This window comes from Rissa tridactyla, chromosome 7, assembly GCF_028500815.1.
Source record: "Rissa tridactyla isolate bRisTri1 chromosome 7, bRisTri1.patW.cur.20221130, whole genome shotgun sequence".
In the NCBI taxonomy this organism is placed as follows: Eukaryota; Metazoa; Chordata; class Aves; order Charadriiformes; family Laridae; genus Rissa; species Rissa tridactyla.
Genome location: NC_071472.1, coordinates 52,988,140 through 53,005,749, shown reverse-complemented (window position 1 = coordinate 53,005,749; position 17,610 = coordinate 52,988,140). Strand labels below are relative to the sequence as shown.

Here is a 17,610-nt window from a genome sequence, read left to right as displayed (position 1 = left end):
CTGAGTGTCACACCATTTTTCCCAGCGTATCAGCTGTTTGCTGATGCTGCAAAGCTTCACTTGACAAGGTCCTCAAGCTAATGCTGGCGCAGGGGCTTTGTGGTTTTTTTCTGACACCATCCCTACTCCTCAATGCTGCAGCATGCGAATCGCAGCCTGAGTTCCCTGACGCTGTTCCTGGTTGTGTTGCCTGTAACCTCACGGGGTTCACAACCCTCAGCAGGGCTGTTCCCAAACTAGCTGCTGTTGCTGCCTCAGCGGTGTTTTGCTTCCTCAAATTTGTAGATTAAACCAGCTTTTCAGAGCGCTTGGAGAGTCACAAGAGTGTGGAGTGCTGGGTGGGCAGGGAATGGAGGCGAAGTACAGATAAGCCTTCGGGGGTACTTGATCTTAAGTATGTAGTTACACCTAACTGAGATGGTAAAAGCTGTGACCAAATGTTGATTGGGGTAATTGAGCTCTTGGGCGGTGGGACACGGTTCCTTCGAGCCTCTTGAAGAGGGTGGTGGGTTCCTGGGGTGGTGGTTTGTGAAGGTGATGATAGAAAGGAGGAGTTGTCCTGATTGCTGCTGCTTTTCGGGGCTGTGGGGTGGAGATCTGTGCTGGGTCGTGTGGCCCTTGGCTTGAGACTCTTTGCCTGCGGCTCACAGGTGGTGAAGTCTGTCTGGATCTGCTGGGTACATGGCAAGCTGCCTGCGATGGGAGGGTGATGCGGAGGCACCGGGCAGGCTGTACGTGTGGGAGGACCGGGGGCTGTGGTGGTGGTGCGGAGAGGCCAGCTGCCATCGCACCCTTGCCCTCTCCAAGGACAGAGGCTCTGGGCATCGCAGTCCATGTGCTCGCCTTAGGGGCTGCCAGCCTGCTTCTGAAACTGGGGTTGGATGTGGGGCTGCCTGGAAGCACCCCCTTTCTTTCTGGGCCCTGTGGGATGCTCGGCTGGGAGGGGAGGCAGGAGATGCTGCCTGTCTGCTGCAAGGGGTGAGAAACTGCTGCTTCCCTGGGTGCTGGTCCCTCCTGATCCGTGGGTGCTGCGCAGAGCTCTGTTGCACCCTGGGCACAGGCCAGAACCTGGGCTCTCACCCCTCGCCCTGTCCAAGCCTGGGTCAGGGGCTTGAAACTCAGAGGGCCAGGGCTGTTGGCAAGTTGTGCGGGGACAGATGAGGCTGAAAAACAGGCAGCTTTTCCTGCTGGGAGATGGGTGGTGGGAAGACCTGGGACAGCCTGGCTCCCTCCCGGGGTTGGGCCTGATGTTCTGCTGGCATCATCTGAGGGCATCAACCCAACTCTTGCCCTTGGCCTGGGCGCAGCTGGGGAAGGGGATGAGCCGCTGCAGGCGGGGCTCTGTGTGCAGGTACGTGCTGCAGTGTGGAGGCTGGGGAGGGATTTCACATCAGCATGACTTGCAGTCTGCCCTGACCCTGCCTCAACTTAGCTCAGCGGCTGCTGCCTTCTGGCACTTCACTTCCCCACGCTTACCTCTCGCTCCGGGGCTGGCAGCCAGCCCGACCCACAGCTGCCCCATCCTAGCCAGCGCTGCTGGGAGATGCTCCAGCTGGAAGCCAGGGCAGGAGTTAGGCTCCTTGTTTTGGGAAGCTTTGTCATGCCTGACCCTTCCATGCTGCTGGAAGGGCCGTTGGAGCGTGGGCTGGTACCCCCGAGCCTGCGGCCTGCTGGGGCAGAGCCATGTCTGCTCCATGCAGGCAAGAAGGGGAAAAGCATGGTGATCTGGGTGAGAAGAAACTAAGATTTGGGCTGATTGTGTGGGGTATTTGCAGATGGAGTCGGTGTACAGAGGCGACAGGGTTTAAGCCGTGGCTGGGAAGATGCGTAGCCCTCGAGATGTGCTGCTGAGGGTAAGGCTGTGCCCTGCCGGGACTGAGCTCCGCTTTGAGCGAGGACAGGGCGAGGCAGCGGGTTTGAAGCTGGCGCAGTTCCCTGCCCACGCAGCGTCCCGAGTATCACATCTCCGCTCTGGCTGCCAGGCTGTTCCCGGCACGCACCCCTTGCGCCCGTCACGGTGGCGGCGGTGTGTGCCGGGGAGCACTGGCAGGATCCCAGCTCCTTGGGGTGTTTCCCGGCTCTCTGGAGGGAGGGAGGGAGATCTCCCCCCACTGCTTCCACTTAATCACCAGTTTATTTCAACTGCAGCGCCTGTCTCTGCCTGAGCTGGGCTGGCGGTAGGGTTGGTAGGATGGATCCTGCCCCGGAGCAGGGGCTGGGCAGGAGTCCCTCTAAACCCCACTGCTCTCTGCCAGTCTGGTATGATCCCGGAGCAGGATTTGCCTTCCCAATGCTCTGGTGCTCTGCAGGACCGGCTGGGCCGGTTCTAGCCCTGCTCCCCCGGGGGGAACCGAACCCCCCTCTCTCCTCCCACCTCTCTGGGGGGGCTGCTGGGGGCAGCTTGGTCCTGCCGCTGCAGGAGAGGGTCCAGCACTTTCGCAGGGGGCTGGAGCTGCGCTGTGCCGGTGGAGGTCGCTCCGGGGGGGATGCGAACATGCAGCAGTCTTCCAGGAAAAGCCCGTGGCCTCAAACGGTTTTCCCATGCCAGCTCCACTTCACGTGGCTGCCGGGTGAGTCACGCAGCCCTGCCAGCCACCTCGCCGCCAGGCCGGAGACAGGCAGGTCAGGGACTGCAGCAAGGCTCCATACCTCTCCTGGCTCCCTTCCCCTGCTCCCTACACAGCCCTGGGTCTCTGGAAGAGCCGATGAGCGAGGAGGAAGGAGCAGAGCGCGAGCCATCCGTGGGGAGGGACAGGGTCTGGCTATTCAAGGCTCAGCATGATGCAGCTGGGCTGGTAGGACCCAGCAGGCTTGAGGGCATCCCCAGAGGGTCCCTAGAAATAGCAAGTGGCAGAAATGTGCCCTCCCTCCCTGAGGACCGCCAGCCCTTTGCTGGGAATGGCGGCACAGCCTTTCCCATGCCCCTGTCCCCCTCACCATCCTCCCCCCAACTCTGCTCTGCCCCACAGGAAAGCCAGCCCAGGCGTGCTGCGGCAGCAGTAAACAGACCGATTTTAATGCACATAACACCCAACATCACCACGGGAGGGACTCGTCCCTTTCCCTTGCAACCCTCTCAGGCCATCAGCTGCGAAACGCAACCACCCCTGGCCCTCCAGCTGCCTGCGTGGAAGCCGGCTTGGGCTGCTTCTCCATCGGCCATGCCCCTGGCTTCGGCGGTGTCCCCGCGGCTTGGCGAGGCTGTCGGGCTGGTCCAGCAGGGAAGCGCTTTTAGGCAGCAGAGCGGGTGAAGGCAGGCCCCGGGGCCAGGGAGCAAGCCCTAAGGCACATCAGAGCAGGTTTGGAGAGCCCAAGACCTCCAGGAGCCGGAGCCCGGGTCCCCCCTCGGCACGCACGTCTCAGTCTATCAGAAACTTCTCACCATCCACGTCTCTCCCCGCAGAGCCCTTGCGCAGAGAGGGGAAGAAATCAGAGCGGAGGAGGCGGGAGAAGTACATGAGGATCATGGCGTCGAGCAGCAGGAGGTTGGCAGTGAGGAAGGCACCCTGGCCCTGCACCTCCACGTAGCGGAGGAAGTACCAGGTGAGGTAAGACTGAGGCGCCAGGCGGAAGACGAAGTACATCACCAGGTTGACGTACTTGTTGGCCTCGTAGAGCGCCGGGGAAGGCACATTGCTCATCTTCAGCAGCATGCGGACGGTGAGGAAGATGTTGCTCACCTCCACCAGCAGCAGCAGCATCGCCGCCACCAGGAAACGACCCGTGATGATGAGCGAGACGAAGGCAGAGATGGCCTGGGAGTGGTGGAGACACACAGCAAAGGTCAGCTCTCCTTGCCGTGGGAAAGGTGAGTCCTTCCCCGTCCAGGTTTGGGTGTACGCAGCGCTGTTCCCCCCCCACCCAGAGATCCCAGCAGCCCCCCCAGGCACCTGGGCCAAGGGAAAACCAGTCCGGAGAGCCAGTTCCCCCGGGTCCAGTCACATCTCCCTTCGTGGGGAGCTGGGACCAGCCTCTGGCTCTTCCCTTGCCCGGCGTGGCAGCCTGCCTGGCTCCTGGTGCTTGGAGCCGATGCTGGCAGACGTCCTGCCCCCCCGGGCGCCCTCATCTTGTTGATGCTCAACCTACCTGGCAGCCAGGGCGAGGCAGAGGGAAGGGCTCTGGCTTGCCCCGCCGTAGCACGCGAAACCTGCACGGGCTGAGCCCCAGGGTGCGTGGTAGCCCCCCCTGTGCTGGCCCCTCGCCTCCCCAGGGCCCTACTCACCATGGTGTGGTGCACCAGGTACTCCCAGGATGAGCGGGACTGGTGGTTGAAGATGATGTCAAGGCTGTCGTGGATGAAGTAGCCTGCGGGACGAGGGGAGAGTGTTGAGGTGGGGTCCAGCTTGTGCACCGTCACCCGCTGAGGTAAGGGGGGGGGGGCAGGGTGGCGTGACTGTGCTCTAGGTGTCAGAAACGCCTCCGCCCTGGCTGAGCATGGGGAGAGGGCTGAGCCCCGGGGGGCTGGCAGCCTGCAGGCTCCATGCTTGTTTGTGATTAAGGCAGGAGGCACGGGGAGTCTCCAGGCGTTCATCCCGGGTGAGGCTGAGGAGGGAGCGGGCAGAACCCATGGAGGTGGCCGCAGCCATCGCCCTGCCTGGCTCCTTACCTGAAGAGAAGCAGACCAGCAGGTGCCCTGAGACGCTGTAGCCGTCCTGGATGTCGGAGAGCAGCTCCGGGGAGTGCCAGAGGCTGAGGGGAGAGGAGAGGAGCGGCGGGAAGGGGGGTCAGGCTGGGACAGGGGACACGGGGACCACCAGTGCCGCCTCCCCAGGGAAGAGGAGCCCCCGCTCTGCACCGTGCCCCTGCCCGCCTCCCCCCCGGCCCCGGTACCTGAAGAGGGCCCATAGCCCAGCCAGCACAGAGTGTGCGAAAGAGACCAGGAGGTTCCGCCAACGCCAGACGCGGCTGGGGCGGCTCCGCACGGCGTCGGGCCGGGGCAGGGCCAGCGCGGCTCGTCGCAGCCCCCCGAAGATCGCCACGCTGCCGCCCACCAGCGCCGCCGAAGCCGTCCGCCAGCCCGGGCCCATCGCGGCCAGCTCCGGCCGACCGGGGCCGAGGGGCGGGGGCTATGGTGACCACGCCTCTTTACTGACCACGCCCCCTTATCGGACCACGCCTCTCCATTGGACTGCCCAGTCCTTAACCACGCCCCCTCCCGGGCCACGCCTCCCTATTGGACATGGACCCTCCCTAGCCACGCCTCCTCTCTGACCACGCCTCCGTGGTACACGCCTCCATCTGACCACGCCCCCCCGTCGGATTGCGGGGCCCCGCACATCTGCCCCAGCGCTGCACAGCTGGCCTGGGCCCCGCACATCTGTCCGGGCCACCGTGTGCGTGTGCCGGGCACCGCGTGGCTGCCCGCCCCGGGGGGTGGTGGGAGTGGGGAGGGGGGGTGTTGTAGCGCCGGGGGTGGCGGGAAAACCGCTGTTCCCGGGAAAAAAATTGGCGCCAAACTGGCGGGGGCACCCGCAAACAGCCCCCGCGAAGACATGGCGGGGGTCCCCGGGAATGTTGGGGGCTCCTCCGCAATATTGGGCGGGGTGAGGGCGGCGCTGTGGGCACCGCGACACGGGTGCGTGCGGGTTCCTGCGTGTGGGGGTGTCCTGCCCCATTGCTGCCCCCCACCGCCCCAGTGCAGGACACTGGGCGCTGGCTGGCGGGGGGGGGGGGTGGTCCCTACCCGCCCCCGTCGGTGAGTCGGTGTCGCTAGATGGCAGCATGGCCACGTGGCATGGCCTTGGTGGCACTGCCACCGCCGTCCCTGTCCCCCGCGCCGCGACAGGGGCAGCCAGCCCTGGGTGTAGGGCACGGCCCCCCCTTTCCACGCCACCATGGCCGGCCCCAGCGGGGCTGGTGGTGGTCCTGGGGGGTCTATAGCGGGGCTGGGGGGGGGCAAGGAGGGGATCCGGCTCCCTTGTCCCTGTCCGTTCAGCAGCACAGCCACCCCGGGATGGGTGCTCCCCCAGACTCGGGGCTGTGGGGCAGGAGGCTGCTGCGGGCACCGCCGCTTTCTGGCCGTGCGGGGTGTCCTGCGGGGACCCCCCAGCCGGCGCGGGGGGGGCAGGCTCGGGGCATCCCAAACCCCTCTCCCGCGGTGTTGCCACAGGCGTCCCGGCTCCCCGTGGCACCGGGGGGCCCACTCAAGCGGGGGGGCTCATCCAGGCCGCCTCGGGGTGCCATTACCCTCTCTCCCGCCGCGCCCCGCGCAGGCCCTACACACATGGCGGGGGGGCGGAACGGGCGCGGCCCGCGGTGTTTCGTCCGCCTGCGGCCGCCGTAGCGGCTCCCGGAAGTGTCTCCATGGAGACGGGGGGAGCCCAGGCCCGGCCGGGGCAGTGATGGAGAAATACGAGCGGATCCGGGTGGTGGGGAGAGGGGCCTTCGGGTGAGGGCGGCACCGGGGGGGCACCGGGCGGGGGGAAAGGGGGTCTCCATGCCTTTTTAGGGTGGCAACGCGTGGGAATGGGGGGTGCCGGGCCTATGGCACCGCGGGGTGGGGTGGGGGACCGCAGGCCGGGTTACCATGGCAACAAGGTGCACGGGCCCTGTCGCCATGGTAACGTGGGGGTCAGCCGGCATGTGGCACCCTGGTGGGGGGGGAGGATAGGCCCTGGCTGTTGCCATGGCGATGGGGTGACACGGTACTGGGTGTGTGACACCCGGCGGGGGGGGGATTGCAGGCACTGTTACTATGGCAACGGGGGGGACAGGGGCCATGTGTCACCCCAGGATGGTGGCCAGGCCCTTCCCACACCCCCCCCCGCTGAGGCCCTGTCCCCATCCCGCAGCATTGTGCACCTGTGCCTGCGCAAGGCCGACCAGAAGCTGGTGATCCTGAAGCAGATCCCGGTGGAGCAGATGAGCAAGGACGAGCGGCTGGCAGCACAGAACGAGTGCCAGGTCCTCAAGCTGCTCAGCCACCCCAACGTCATCGAGTACTACGAGAACTTCCTGGAGGACAAGGCACTCATGATCGCCATGGAGTATGCCCCAGGTGGGCCCCGGTCTCCCCCAGCCCCTGTGGCTGGTTTCTTGGCAGGTCCGGGGGATGCCAAGCCCTCAGCTCTCCTTGGGTCAGGCTGCTGTGGCCCCGTGTTGTGCTCTTTAGTAAAGATCCTGTGCTTTGGACCCCTAGAGAATCCAAACACATCTCTCTTGAACAGATATTTTTGCAGAAAAGCATCTGGGGGTCCTGGTGGACACCAAGTTGACCATGAGCCACATGACTGAGCATTGGCACAGGTTGCCCAGAGAGGCTGTGGAGATATCCTTGGAGATACTCAAAAGATAGGTCATAGTCCTGGGCAACCTGCTATTGGTGGCCCTGCTTGAGCAGGGCGTTGGACCAGAGGACCTCCCAAGGTGCCTTCCAAGCTCAACCATTCTGTAATTCTGTGGTTGTATGCCTTATGCCTTCTAATCATATCCAAAACAAAGAGATTTCTAACACCCCTGATAAATGCGCTACCATCTGCCCTTGGCTGAGGTTTCACATACGTTTCCCTGTGTCAGCTCTCGGCCACGCTGTTGGTCCCACAGCTCTGTGTGGGAAGGTGTGATTTCTAACGAAATTTGCTGTGAAGTTTAAGATTAAATCAACATTTGCATGAAGGTTTGTTAAAAGTTGTACGGGAGCCCTGAATCTGGACCTCCCCTTCTTGATAGGGGCCTCTCCGTGCCACGTGGCCTCTCGGACTGCAAGAATTCTCTTTTGCAGAACAGGCTTATCTTGTTCTGCCATCGAGGTTTATGTTCTCCTCCAAGAGCTGTAATTTTAGCGTTTCTTTTCCTGCTGCCTTTGACAATATGTCAACAATAACTTCTCTCTCGCTGTTTCTTCGTCCCACCAACTGTGCTGCCATTGTTCTCCGCAACATCTCGGGAGCGTTGGAGAACACACTGCGTGTCCCACCAGGACGTGCTTTTTCCCATGCGCTTGGCTTGTTAAGATGCCATGGCTAAATCCCCTGGGCTTTTAGGCTGGGTTTGTGCTGCCCTGTGCAGCCACCCTTGCCGATAGCTCTTTGTTGTTCTTTGCAGGGGGTACGCTAGCAGAGTTTATTCATAAGCGCTGTAACTCCTTGCTGGATGAGGACACCATCCTGCACTTCTTCGTGCAGATCCTCCTGGCTCTTCACCACGTGCACACCAAGCAGATCCTGCACCGCGACCTGAAGACTCAGAACATCCTCTTGGACAAACATCGCATGATTGTCAAGATCGGAGACTTTGGCATCTCCAAAATCTTGAGCAGCAAGAGTAAAGCCTACACGGTGGGTGGCCTGGCTTTGCAGGGGAGCTACTTACCACCATGGCAGCAGGCTGGAAACTCGGGACTTGGCTCACAGTAGTCTCTTGGAAGCTGCTGTAGGCAGCGAGGTTGGATATAGCATGCTTGCAGCAGGCCACATCCACGTGCCACAGTGCTGCTTTGCTTCTTGAAGTTTATACAGGCTGATTGTCTTCACGCCCAAGTTTGTTGCAGCTCTGTGGGCTGCAAAAACGTGAGAAAGATGTGCCTGCCCATGCCTGGGAGAGCCTAGGTGTCTGGACCCACTGGTGAGGGTAGATAGAGTTCCTCCCACTGTCACAGTGGGAGGGGTGATGTTTGCAGGATCGTCTGACACGTACTTGGCAACTGAATTCCTGCCCGTGCCCCGCCGTTCTGCCTTGTCTTAATCTCCTCTCTCTGCTTGAGACTTGGGTATCATTCGCCACCTGGTCTAATCTGACTAGACGTTTATATCACGCTCGTTGCTCTGGGCTCTGATTCTCTCAAGTGGATAGGAGCAAAATTAGAGGTGATCTCTGTATGTGGAAGGGAGGTCACCAGAAAAGCAAATCTGCGTGTTTTTTACTGAGATTGTCAGGCAGATGTTGACACCAGAGAACAAAAGCTCAGCTCTGCTAAGCTTTGGTTGGTGGTGCTCTAGCCAGCCTGCGCACTGGGCTCTAAATTGAGCCTTTCTCTTTCCACCTCGCTGCCCCAGTTTCACAGCATCACGGTAAATTTCTTTGTCTCTTCTAGGTTGTGGGAACTCCGTGCTACATCTCCCCAGAGCTCTGTGAAGGGAAGCCTTACAACCAGAAGAGTGATATCTGGGCTTTGGGCTGCGTGCTGTACGAACTCGCCAGCCTCAAGAGGGCTTTTGAAGCTGCGGTAAGAGGGAGAGGGTTTACATGTAGCACAGGGAGCCGTGGCCTCTTACAGAGGTGAAAATGTATGCTTGGATCACTCTTCTCACTGAGCCTGGAGGTGTGAAGGCAGAGGGCAGTGCTGAGAACTTCTTGCTCCTTGGCCTCACCTCTGACTGCCCAGCCACTGTATGTCTCTCTCTCGTTCTCTCTCCAGAATCTTCCTGCCTTAGTATTGAAGATCATGAGCGGGACGTTTGCCCCAATATCGGATAGATACAGCCCCGACCTGCGCCAGCTCATCCTCAGCATGCTGAACCTGGATCCTTCCAAGCGGCCCCAGCTGAATGAGATCATGGCCCAGGCCATCTGCATTCGGCCCCTTCTGAACCTCTACACCGATGTAGGCAGTGTCAAAATGAGAAGGCAAGTGATTCTGCCACCTAAGTGTCCCTTGGGAGAGGCTGCCACAGCCCACAACGTGTCTGACCGGCTGACTGGCTCTGTTAGGAGCTCTGAAGAGAGCGTCGTCCCCATGCAGCTCTCCTGCGTTACCCAATGTGCAGCTGCTGCGGGCCGAGCCTGGCCCAGTGGCTCGGGGCCACGGCAGGTGTGGGCTTGTCATTACAGTAACAGCGAATAGAGTTGTGAGCTCAGGGGGAAGCAAACTAATGCCAACTCCCCTCTCTCAGGTGGTTTAAAGCACCTACCGAGGCAATTCTGTGAGCTATTCAGCCATGGCTTATGCTGTAGCTCTGCCCAGACTGTGATTGAGGGCTCTGCAGGACCTCTGGGGTCGAGCTGACATTAAGGACTGAATTTTGTTTTGGCAGGCCTGAAAAGCCCTTGGCTCCAGTGCCGACAGTGACCCATAGCCGGACGGGGGGACGAGTGAGCAGTGCCAGGCCCAGGGGTGAGTCCTGGCACGGTGTGTTCAACACAGCTCCATTTGGAAGGACCCTTTCCCTTGGATGTCAGGGGATCAGAGAGGCACCCGAGCATCTGGAGAGAGGAAGTTAAGAGACTTCAACTTCCTTGAGCCCTGGAGGAGCCCATGGGCACCTTGGCTCTGGGGACCAAGCAGCGCTCTTTCTCCAGCTGCCTCTTCTAGGTTTTTGAACCCTTGAATCAAGTCTCTGCTGTTCCCAGCAAAGGCTGAGAACCAGCTGGGGGTGCTGAGGGAGGATGTGGCAGCGCTGGGCAGTGCAGCTGGCACTGGTAACAATTAGCTAGATCTGTTGTGGTGCCACTTCCCCCAATTCTGGGATAAAATACAAAGAGCCGTTCCCATGTGCTTCTCTCAGCCCTGGCTGGGAGCTCCCCAGCAGCCCCTTGCCAGCCTTGGACCGGTGCTGGTCTGGCTCTGCTGGCTGGCAGGCAGCTCTGCTGGCACCCAGACTGGGTGGCTGCTGTCATTTCTCCTCCTGTGGGAAGAGAGTCAGAGCTCTGTGTTCACAATTTCTCTTTGACCCACAGGTGTTCGAGGTGGTTCAGCCAGGACAGGAATCCCTCCTCCGCTGTCGTCCATCTACACCTGGGGGAGCGGGATCACCACCCCCCTGCGCCTGCCCATGCTTAACACCGAAGTGGTGCAGGTCTCTGCTGGCAGGACGCAGAAGGCTGGGGTCACCAAATCAGGGCGGCTCATCATGTGGGAGGTGAGTGATAAGGCAACTGGGGCAGGTAGTGGCCGTGAAAGGCTCAGATATGAGATTTCTGAGGAGGAGATATTTCTGCTCAGTGCGTAGGCCCTGGTGCTGTGTCCCCCAGGACCACGGTCCAGTCCGGAGTGCGGGTAACGCTCCTCAGCCTGTGGGAAGGGGCGCATCTGAGTTCTCCAACCCAGCTCTTGCTGCACAGAGGTGCAGCAGCTGACATGGCTTCTCTCCGCCAGGCTCCTCCGATGGGTGCTGCGGGAGGCCCTTCTCTCCCAGGAGCCACCGAGCAGCTCCAGCCTCAGTTTGTGTCTCGCTTTCTGGAGGGCCAGTCTGGCGTGACCATCAAGCACGTGTCCTGCGGTGATCTCTTCACAGCCTGCCTCACAGGTGAGCTGCTGCCTCCTGCCTTCGCTCGGCTGAGTCCCAGACGCCTCTGCATGGCAGCTGGCCTGCAAATGCAGCGTGACTGCCTGGGGAGCCTGCTCAGAGAGGAACCCGAGAGATGCACTGAGCTGGCGTGACACAAAGGCCTCTGTGGCCTCTCACGTAACATCGGGTGGGGGTCAGAAATGGCAGGCATGGTCCTCTTATGATGCCACACTGGTCAGCTTGGTCCCAGAGGTCTTTGTGGTGTGGGGAGGGCCACAGATCACCCCTGTTTGTTGTCCTGGCTGCACTGGTCACCTGAAGCCACAACTGGCCTGTACAGTGGGGACTGCAGTGTGAGGAGTGTCTGGGAAGTTCAGGGTTTCTCTGTCACATACTCTGTGAGTGTGACACAGACACCAGCAGTGACCAGCGGTGACTGGCGTTGCAGTGAGGAGTCAGCATGAGCTCCTGCGTGGCCGGTTGTCCTCAGCTGCAGGAAGGCAGGGTCTGAAGCCCCCTTAGAGTGGGTCAGGAGGCGTTTTGGCTGGGAGTGGAGCATGCGCACCAGCCTGAGGCCGTGTTTGTGGAGCAAAGTCCTCCCAGTGGTCCTCTGGGAGCCGAGCCCTGTTTGAACTTCTGCTGGGGATCAGGGCAGCAAATGACAGATATGCAACTGGCAAACTTTGTAGGCATGTGTTTTTCCTACCTCCCCATGGCATTTCCTGCCACCCCTGTGCTGGGCGGCTGCTCAGTGAGTGCCTCCATGTATTTTAACACCTCGACAGACTGTGGAGTTAGCAGCTCCTGCGCACACAGCTGCAATAATGTTATCTCAGCGCTTTCCTATCATCTGCTGTTCCTTTGGTGAGTTGTCACCGTGCATTGAAGCTGCCGCTCTCTGGAAGCTCGCTGAAGGCCTCTAGCCCCCCCCAGCAAGTTATGAGTCAGAGTGGGTCCAAGCAGAGCCGCTGTCCTGGGAGCCACGGGCTGTGCGTGCCTTGCAGGGCCTCACGTGTGCCAGTAACATGACTTCTTTCTGCTTTTCCAGACAGGGGGATAATCATGACTTTCGGCAGCGGCAGCAATGGCTGTTTGGGGCACGGAAACTTCACGGACGTAAGCCAGGTTTGTCGTGAGGGTGCTGGGCGCCTTGTTCCCCCAAGGTAGAGGATGGATCGTGCCTTCTGCACCATGTGAGAAGGCTCATCCTAGCTCCAGGGATGTGCATCCCAGGCGTGCTCCGGCATCCGACGCTCTCCCCCTCCTCCCCCTGTCACTGCGGGTTTTAAAAGACCCAACCTGCCTCTCTCTTTCTCTCTTCCCCCCCCTACACAATGATCCCTTTGAGCGTGGGGGAAGTCAAGAGCTGCCTTGTGGTTGCTGTTGGCAGGCACCCAGCTTGGAGGCTGCCTCCAATCACACACCTGCCTGCTTCACTCTTGGCCTGCAGCTGCCAGGGTTCACTGAGAAAAGTTATTTTTCAAAAGAGCCAGTATTTAAAGAAGAGCTGTGCGTTTCCGATTGGCTCGGAGCACTGGGGCTGAGGGCCCAGTCGCTCCCTTCCAGCTTCTTCCTTGCCTGCCCTCGGATGTGGCAGCAGCCGATGGCTTCCAGCCGAGCCTGGGGACTGGTTGCCATTTGTCACTGTGGTCAGCTTGCTCCTCCATTCCTGCTCGGTCCGGAGCTGAGCTGCTCGGTGCTTATTGCCTGGGGGGGAGGCGGGGGGAGACCAATTGGGAGCAGCAGCCAGGTCTCAACAAATGGTGCTTTTCATTGAAGAAGATAATGAGAATGAGACTCGCTATGGCGGGGTGTCAGATCTAACAGCAGGTCACAGCAGGGGCTGGGCGAAATGTGGAGATCCCGGTCCCTCCACACCCTAACGAATATGTAGCCGATAGCTCGCAGCTCCTCTGCACAAGAGCCTTTCAGCCAACGCATCCTGCACCAAGCCCCTGCCTGCTCAGAGCGTGCGTTAACAGCCCCTGGCACTCCCCACATGGGCAGGGGGGCGAATCCCAACCCTTCGGCTGAACCTATTCCCTCTCCAAACCGTTGTGCTGGCTGCTTTCTCGCTTTCTTCCGCCCCAGAGATGTTTGCATTATCTTCTGTGCTATGTGCACGTAGTCTCTAAACCCTTTGAAGACTGTTTGGAACAAAAAAAAAAAAAAAAGATATTCTCTGGTGTTTGTGTTGGATGAAAACTGGGATGCTGCCAGCGTTGTGTTGAGACTGGGGGGGCCGGGTGGGAGGGATGGGAGCAGCCGGGCAGGGTGGGAGGTCTCGGCTGACGGCTGCTGCTCTTCCCCTGCCAGCCCAAGATCGTGGAGGCCCTGCTGGGCTACGAGATGGTGCAGGTGGCCTGTGGCGCGTCTCACGTCCTGGCGGTTTCCAATGAACGGGAAGTGTTTGCCTGGGGCAGGGGGGATAATGGTAAGAGATGTCTGCTTTGCAAAACAGAGGGCTTGTGCTTTCCATTGCCTGTTCCCACTCCCCTCGCTGGCCCCGCTTGCCCACAGTCCTCTCCAGATGTGCCAGGCTAGGTGGGTGTGGAAGAGTTGCAGCTGCTTCACCGCATACCAGGGCCCCCCTGCTTTGGGTTTCGCTGCCTTCTATGGCAATAGGTCCCAGGCTGGGCTCTTGCGGCAGCTATGTTGATGCTATTGCTAATGGGGTTTGCTCAGTTTGTGTGTTGCCATCAGTTGTGTCCTGCTTTGTTCCTCCTGCCAGGTCGGCTTGGGCTGGGTACCCTGGAGTGCCACAACTCCCCCCAGCAGGTCACAGTCCCGCTGGAGCATGAGGCTCAGAGGGTCATCTGCGGCATCGATTCCTCCATGGTTCTCACAGTGAAGAACCAGATTCTTGCTTGTGGGAGCAACAGGTAAAGGGGTGAGGGTCTGTGCTCCGGAGCTTGCCTACAGCCTCCTGGGACTGTCCATCTGTGTCCAGCCCAGGAAGAGGGAGCAAGGGGCTCTAGAAGACATCTCTGTGTGATCCTGCTCCCCAGCATCTTGCTGCCGGTGGTGTGGTTATGCTAGGGCAGGCTTTGTCTCTGCGGGATCTGTGCCAGGCTGCATTTGTCCAGCGCTGAACTGTGCTTTTCTCTGTGCAGGTGTAACAAGCTGGGCCTAGATCGGATCAGCTCAGCAGAAGAGCCTTCCCCAGAGGACCAGGTGGAAGAAGCCACCGTGTTCACCTGTGCCCAGTCAGCCCCCTTGAACCATGAGCCAATTGTGTGTGCTGACATCGGTACAGCGCACTCGGCTGCAGTCACAGGTGAGGAGTGTGTGTCCAAATCCCTGAGGGGGGACCTGCGTTTTCACTGTCCTCCTCCTGGCTCCATTTCCCATGGGCAGAGGCTTCAGAGAGGCTTATGAGGCACCCTGCTCCCCGTGTTGGAGCTCTGTGGAGCAGGAGGTTCGGCATGGTAGACAGCAAAGAGCTTCAGGGGCTTCAGTGCATCATCTGTTGTTGCATTAGTTGTTTCTCTTGTCTCTTCTCAGCTTCTGGTCAGTGTTACACCTTTGGGAGCAACCAGCACGGGCAGCTGGGCACCAACTCCTGCCGCAACAGCCGCGTCCCCCACCTGGTTGTGGGGCTCCAGGCGATGAAGGTCACCGTGGTGGCTTGTGGGGATGCCTTCACCGTGGCCATCGGAGCAGGTGAGGCTGAAGCCCCTGTATCCTGGTCTGCAGCACACCCTGGCTTTCCTCTGCCTACAGTCCATGCTGTGGCCAAGGCAAGCCTCGGAGATAGCCCAGGGCGGTACTGGGGAGATGGGAGGCTGGTTTGCTGGTGAGCTCTGTGTGCAGCAAGGGGTATATATCCTCCTGCAGACGGCGAGGTGTGCACATGGGGGAAAGGAGCCAGGGGACGCCTGGGCAGGAAGGATGAGGAAACGGGAGCCCCAAGGCCAGTGCAGCTGGAGGAGACGCATCCATACCTGGTGACCTCCGTAGCCTGCTGCCACGGGAACACGCTGCTGGCAGTAAAGCGTGAGTAGAGGCTTTGTTACTCTTATTTCTGTCATGAGGGCCCAGCCAGACACAATGCCTTGTGACCGGAGCTGTACCAACTCACCCTGGCACATAAGCTCTGTGTTATTCTACTCTCTCTCGAGCTGTAGATGAACAGAAATAACTCAAAACCCATAAAAATTCCCTTTCTGCTACGCAGCACTGTGAAACTGCCACTTCCACTGGGCTGTGAGAGCAGAGGGACAGCAGAAATGGTCTTGTGCACTCCCAGACAAGTGGAGTGGCCAAGCTGTGGGCGGTGGGAGCTGGTATGCGGGCTGTCCACCGAGTATCCTAAAAGAGCAGCTTTCTAATTGGTGCTGCTGAAATAGAAGCTGAGATTTGAGGCGTCATTTTGGCTGCTGGCTTTCCATTGTGGTTTGGAAAAGATAGCGATGGTTTTGTGGTTCTTCTCTGCTTGGGCCAAAGGCGGCATCGTTGCATGGTTAAAACGTGCCCATGGGGTGACCTGCCCTTCCGTTGCCTGGATGTATGATGGGAGCCTGGCCCAGACTGCTGGAGGGGCCTTTCTTCCTCCTCTGCCGGGCTGATTATGGCCTCAGTGCTGGGCTGAGGGATTCCAGTCCCAGCCCACTTCAAGGAGGCTAATTACACCCCGGAGGGGAGGAGGCCCGGCTGACTGCCCCAGCGCAGCGGAATCAGCCGTGGCTCCCGTTCCTCCCCTGTGAGCGCCGAGCTCTCACGTGATGCGCGCTGCCATGTGAAGGGGAGAGGGAATGGCTGAGTCCCCGGGCTCGGGAACAAGTAGGGCATTTGTCACGGGAGTAAAAGGGTTTTGTTTCTGCAGGAAGGCTGCAGGCTGCTCTCCCCTTCCGCTGCCGGAGTCACCCCGCGCTCCGTGGCAGCTGGTTTCTGGGCTCCCACCTGCAGCAGTGTAAGAGCAGAGACTGAGTGCGTAGCACCCACTGTAGCCCCACTGCTGTCCCTCTGCACTGCCCAGTCCAAAACCTCAACTCGCCAGTACCGGGAGTACAAACTCAGCAGTAGTGGCGTCGGGGCAGCAGCCTCGCCTGCTCCAGCGTTCCTCAGTAACCGGAGCGCATCCAGAGCTCTGTAAAAAGCTGAGATCTGATTTTGGGCTTTCACACAGCTCGGTTTGCCTAGAAACTTCTCCAAAGAGAACACAAGAGCCGGTGACACATTTGATGTCATTGCAGCTGTCAGCTCTGGCTGTGATCTGGCCCGGAGAGGGTGCTGGCACAGGCGAGCGGTGCTTCACCTTTTGGGGCAGCAGTTCTCCACCGCTCTGCGGTTTCCTCCCGTGCAGCCAACGCTGGTTTTGACTGGCTTGGGCTTCTGCCCACTTTATCGTGAGGCTGCTGCTGCGCCCTTCTCTCAACCTCACTGCAAACACAGGAATAACTGGGAGAAGCCAGGCGTGCTGGAGAGGAGGAGGAGGGCACGAGCGTCAAAAGATTGCATTTCCTCCTGCTTGGGCTCTGTGTGCTGGGCATTGCCTCTTCCCGAGGCCTTGCAGATGCTTCCTAGGGTAGCGGGACAGGTATTGCGGTGCCCATCTGTCCGGTATCTGGCCTGTGTGGGGCAGGGCATTCCTCACTGTAGCTTCATCGAAATGGTGGCTTCCAGCTTATTCTTGGTCCTTGCCCTTTGTGTTTCAGCTGCCGTGGAAGAGTCGCCTGCCCAGTGAGTTTGAGTTGAGAGGGGCCATATCCAGCCTCGTCGTGCAGATGTGGAAGCACCTCTGGCTGCCCGGCATGCCTGTCCTCTCGCTGCTGCCCGCTGCGGCCTGGCTCGGACCCGCGTCCGCGAACACGGGAGCTCCTCCGCTGCGGTCTGGAAACAGGGAGCTCCTAACGATGGTTCCCACGGAACCGGAGCCGGTCTCACTTACCGAATCAACGCGGGTCACTGTGAACCTCCAGTGCCCGAGAGCTGCTGCCGTGGGGCAGACGTCCCCGGAGCTCGGGGGGCTGTGTTCAGGGGGTCACGCTGGGGCTCTGCCCCTCCCCGCTAGAAGTGCCTGTGTGGAAGGGTGAGGAGCACAGAGGTTGTTTTCCTCCGTGGAAACTGTCTCTGGTTACAAAGCCCAGGCTGACAGCTCGGTGTCTGAGAGAGCTGTCAGCCTTTGCACAGCAGCGTCTGGAGTTAGGGCCCCAGGCGTTATGCTGGGTGACTAAGTGCAAACCTCTTTTCTAATTAGAGAAGTCTGTCCTTTCCCACCACCACCCCCCCCCTTAAAACGTTTCGCCCGTTTGTTGAGCTCTTCATCACGCTTTTGAGGGTCCTGGCCTGCGCGGCTGGCTGAACCCGGCACGAGCAGCATCTCCGTGCGGCGCAGCCCGGCTCGCTCTCCCGAAATGCTGCCTGGCGCTTTCCAATTACAGCCTCCCCTGGCCCCCGGAGCTCATCGGAGGATCCTCCAGCTGACGTTTGTCCTCAGGCCCCT

General features: G+C 60.2%; 2 protein-coding genes across 3 annotated transcripts; one reads left to right on the top strand and one right to left on the bottom strand.

The window, feature by feature from the left end:
• Nucleotides 1-2,986: 2,986 nt before the first annotated feature.
• TLCD1 (TLC domain containing 1) lies at nt 2,987-5,071 on the bottom strand. Its single transcript, XM_054209721.1, has 4 exons — nt 4,831-5,071; nt 4,607-4,689; nt 4,223-4,305; nt 2,987-3,755 (listed from the first exon to the last, which is right to left on the bottom strand). The coding sequence occupies exons 1-4, from the start codon at nt 5,025-5,027 to the stop codon at nt 3,360-3,362; spliced, it is 759 nt and encodes a 252-aa protein (XP_054065696.1). The 5' UTR covers nt 5,028-5,071; the 3' UTR covers nt 2,987-3,359.
• NEK8 (NIMA related kinase 8) lies at nt 4,276-16,962 on the top strand. Of its 2 annotated transcripts, none has more exons than XM_054209718.1 (15): nt 4,276-4,365; nt 6,792-6,997; nt 8,044-8,276; nt 9,032-9,163; nt 9,356-9,564; nt 9,972-10,051; nt 10,615-10,796; nt 11,033-11,183; nt 12,214-12,290; nt 13,482-13,599; nt 13,897-14,047; nt 14,279-14,442; nt 14,670-14,828; nt 15,003-15,161; nt 16,823-16,962. In XM_054209718.1, exons 2-15 carry the CDS (start codon nt 6,862-6,864, stop codon nt 16,849-16,851), a joined length of 1,980 nt encoding a protein of 659 aa, XP_054065693.1. In that variant the 5' UTR covers nt 4,276-4,365; nt 6,792-6,861; the 3' UTR covers nt 16,852-16,962. The 2 variants fall into 2 exon arrangements, with proteins under 2 accessions (XP_054065693.1, XP_054065692.1); XM_054209717.1 differs by lacking the exon at nt 4,276-4,365 and adding an exon at nt 5,950-6,388.
• Nucleotides 16,963-17,610: the final 648 nt, after the last annotated feature.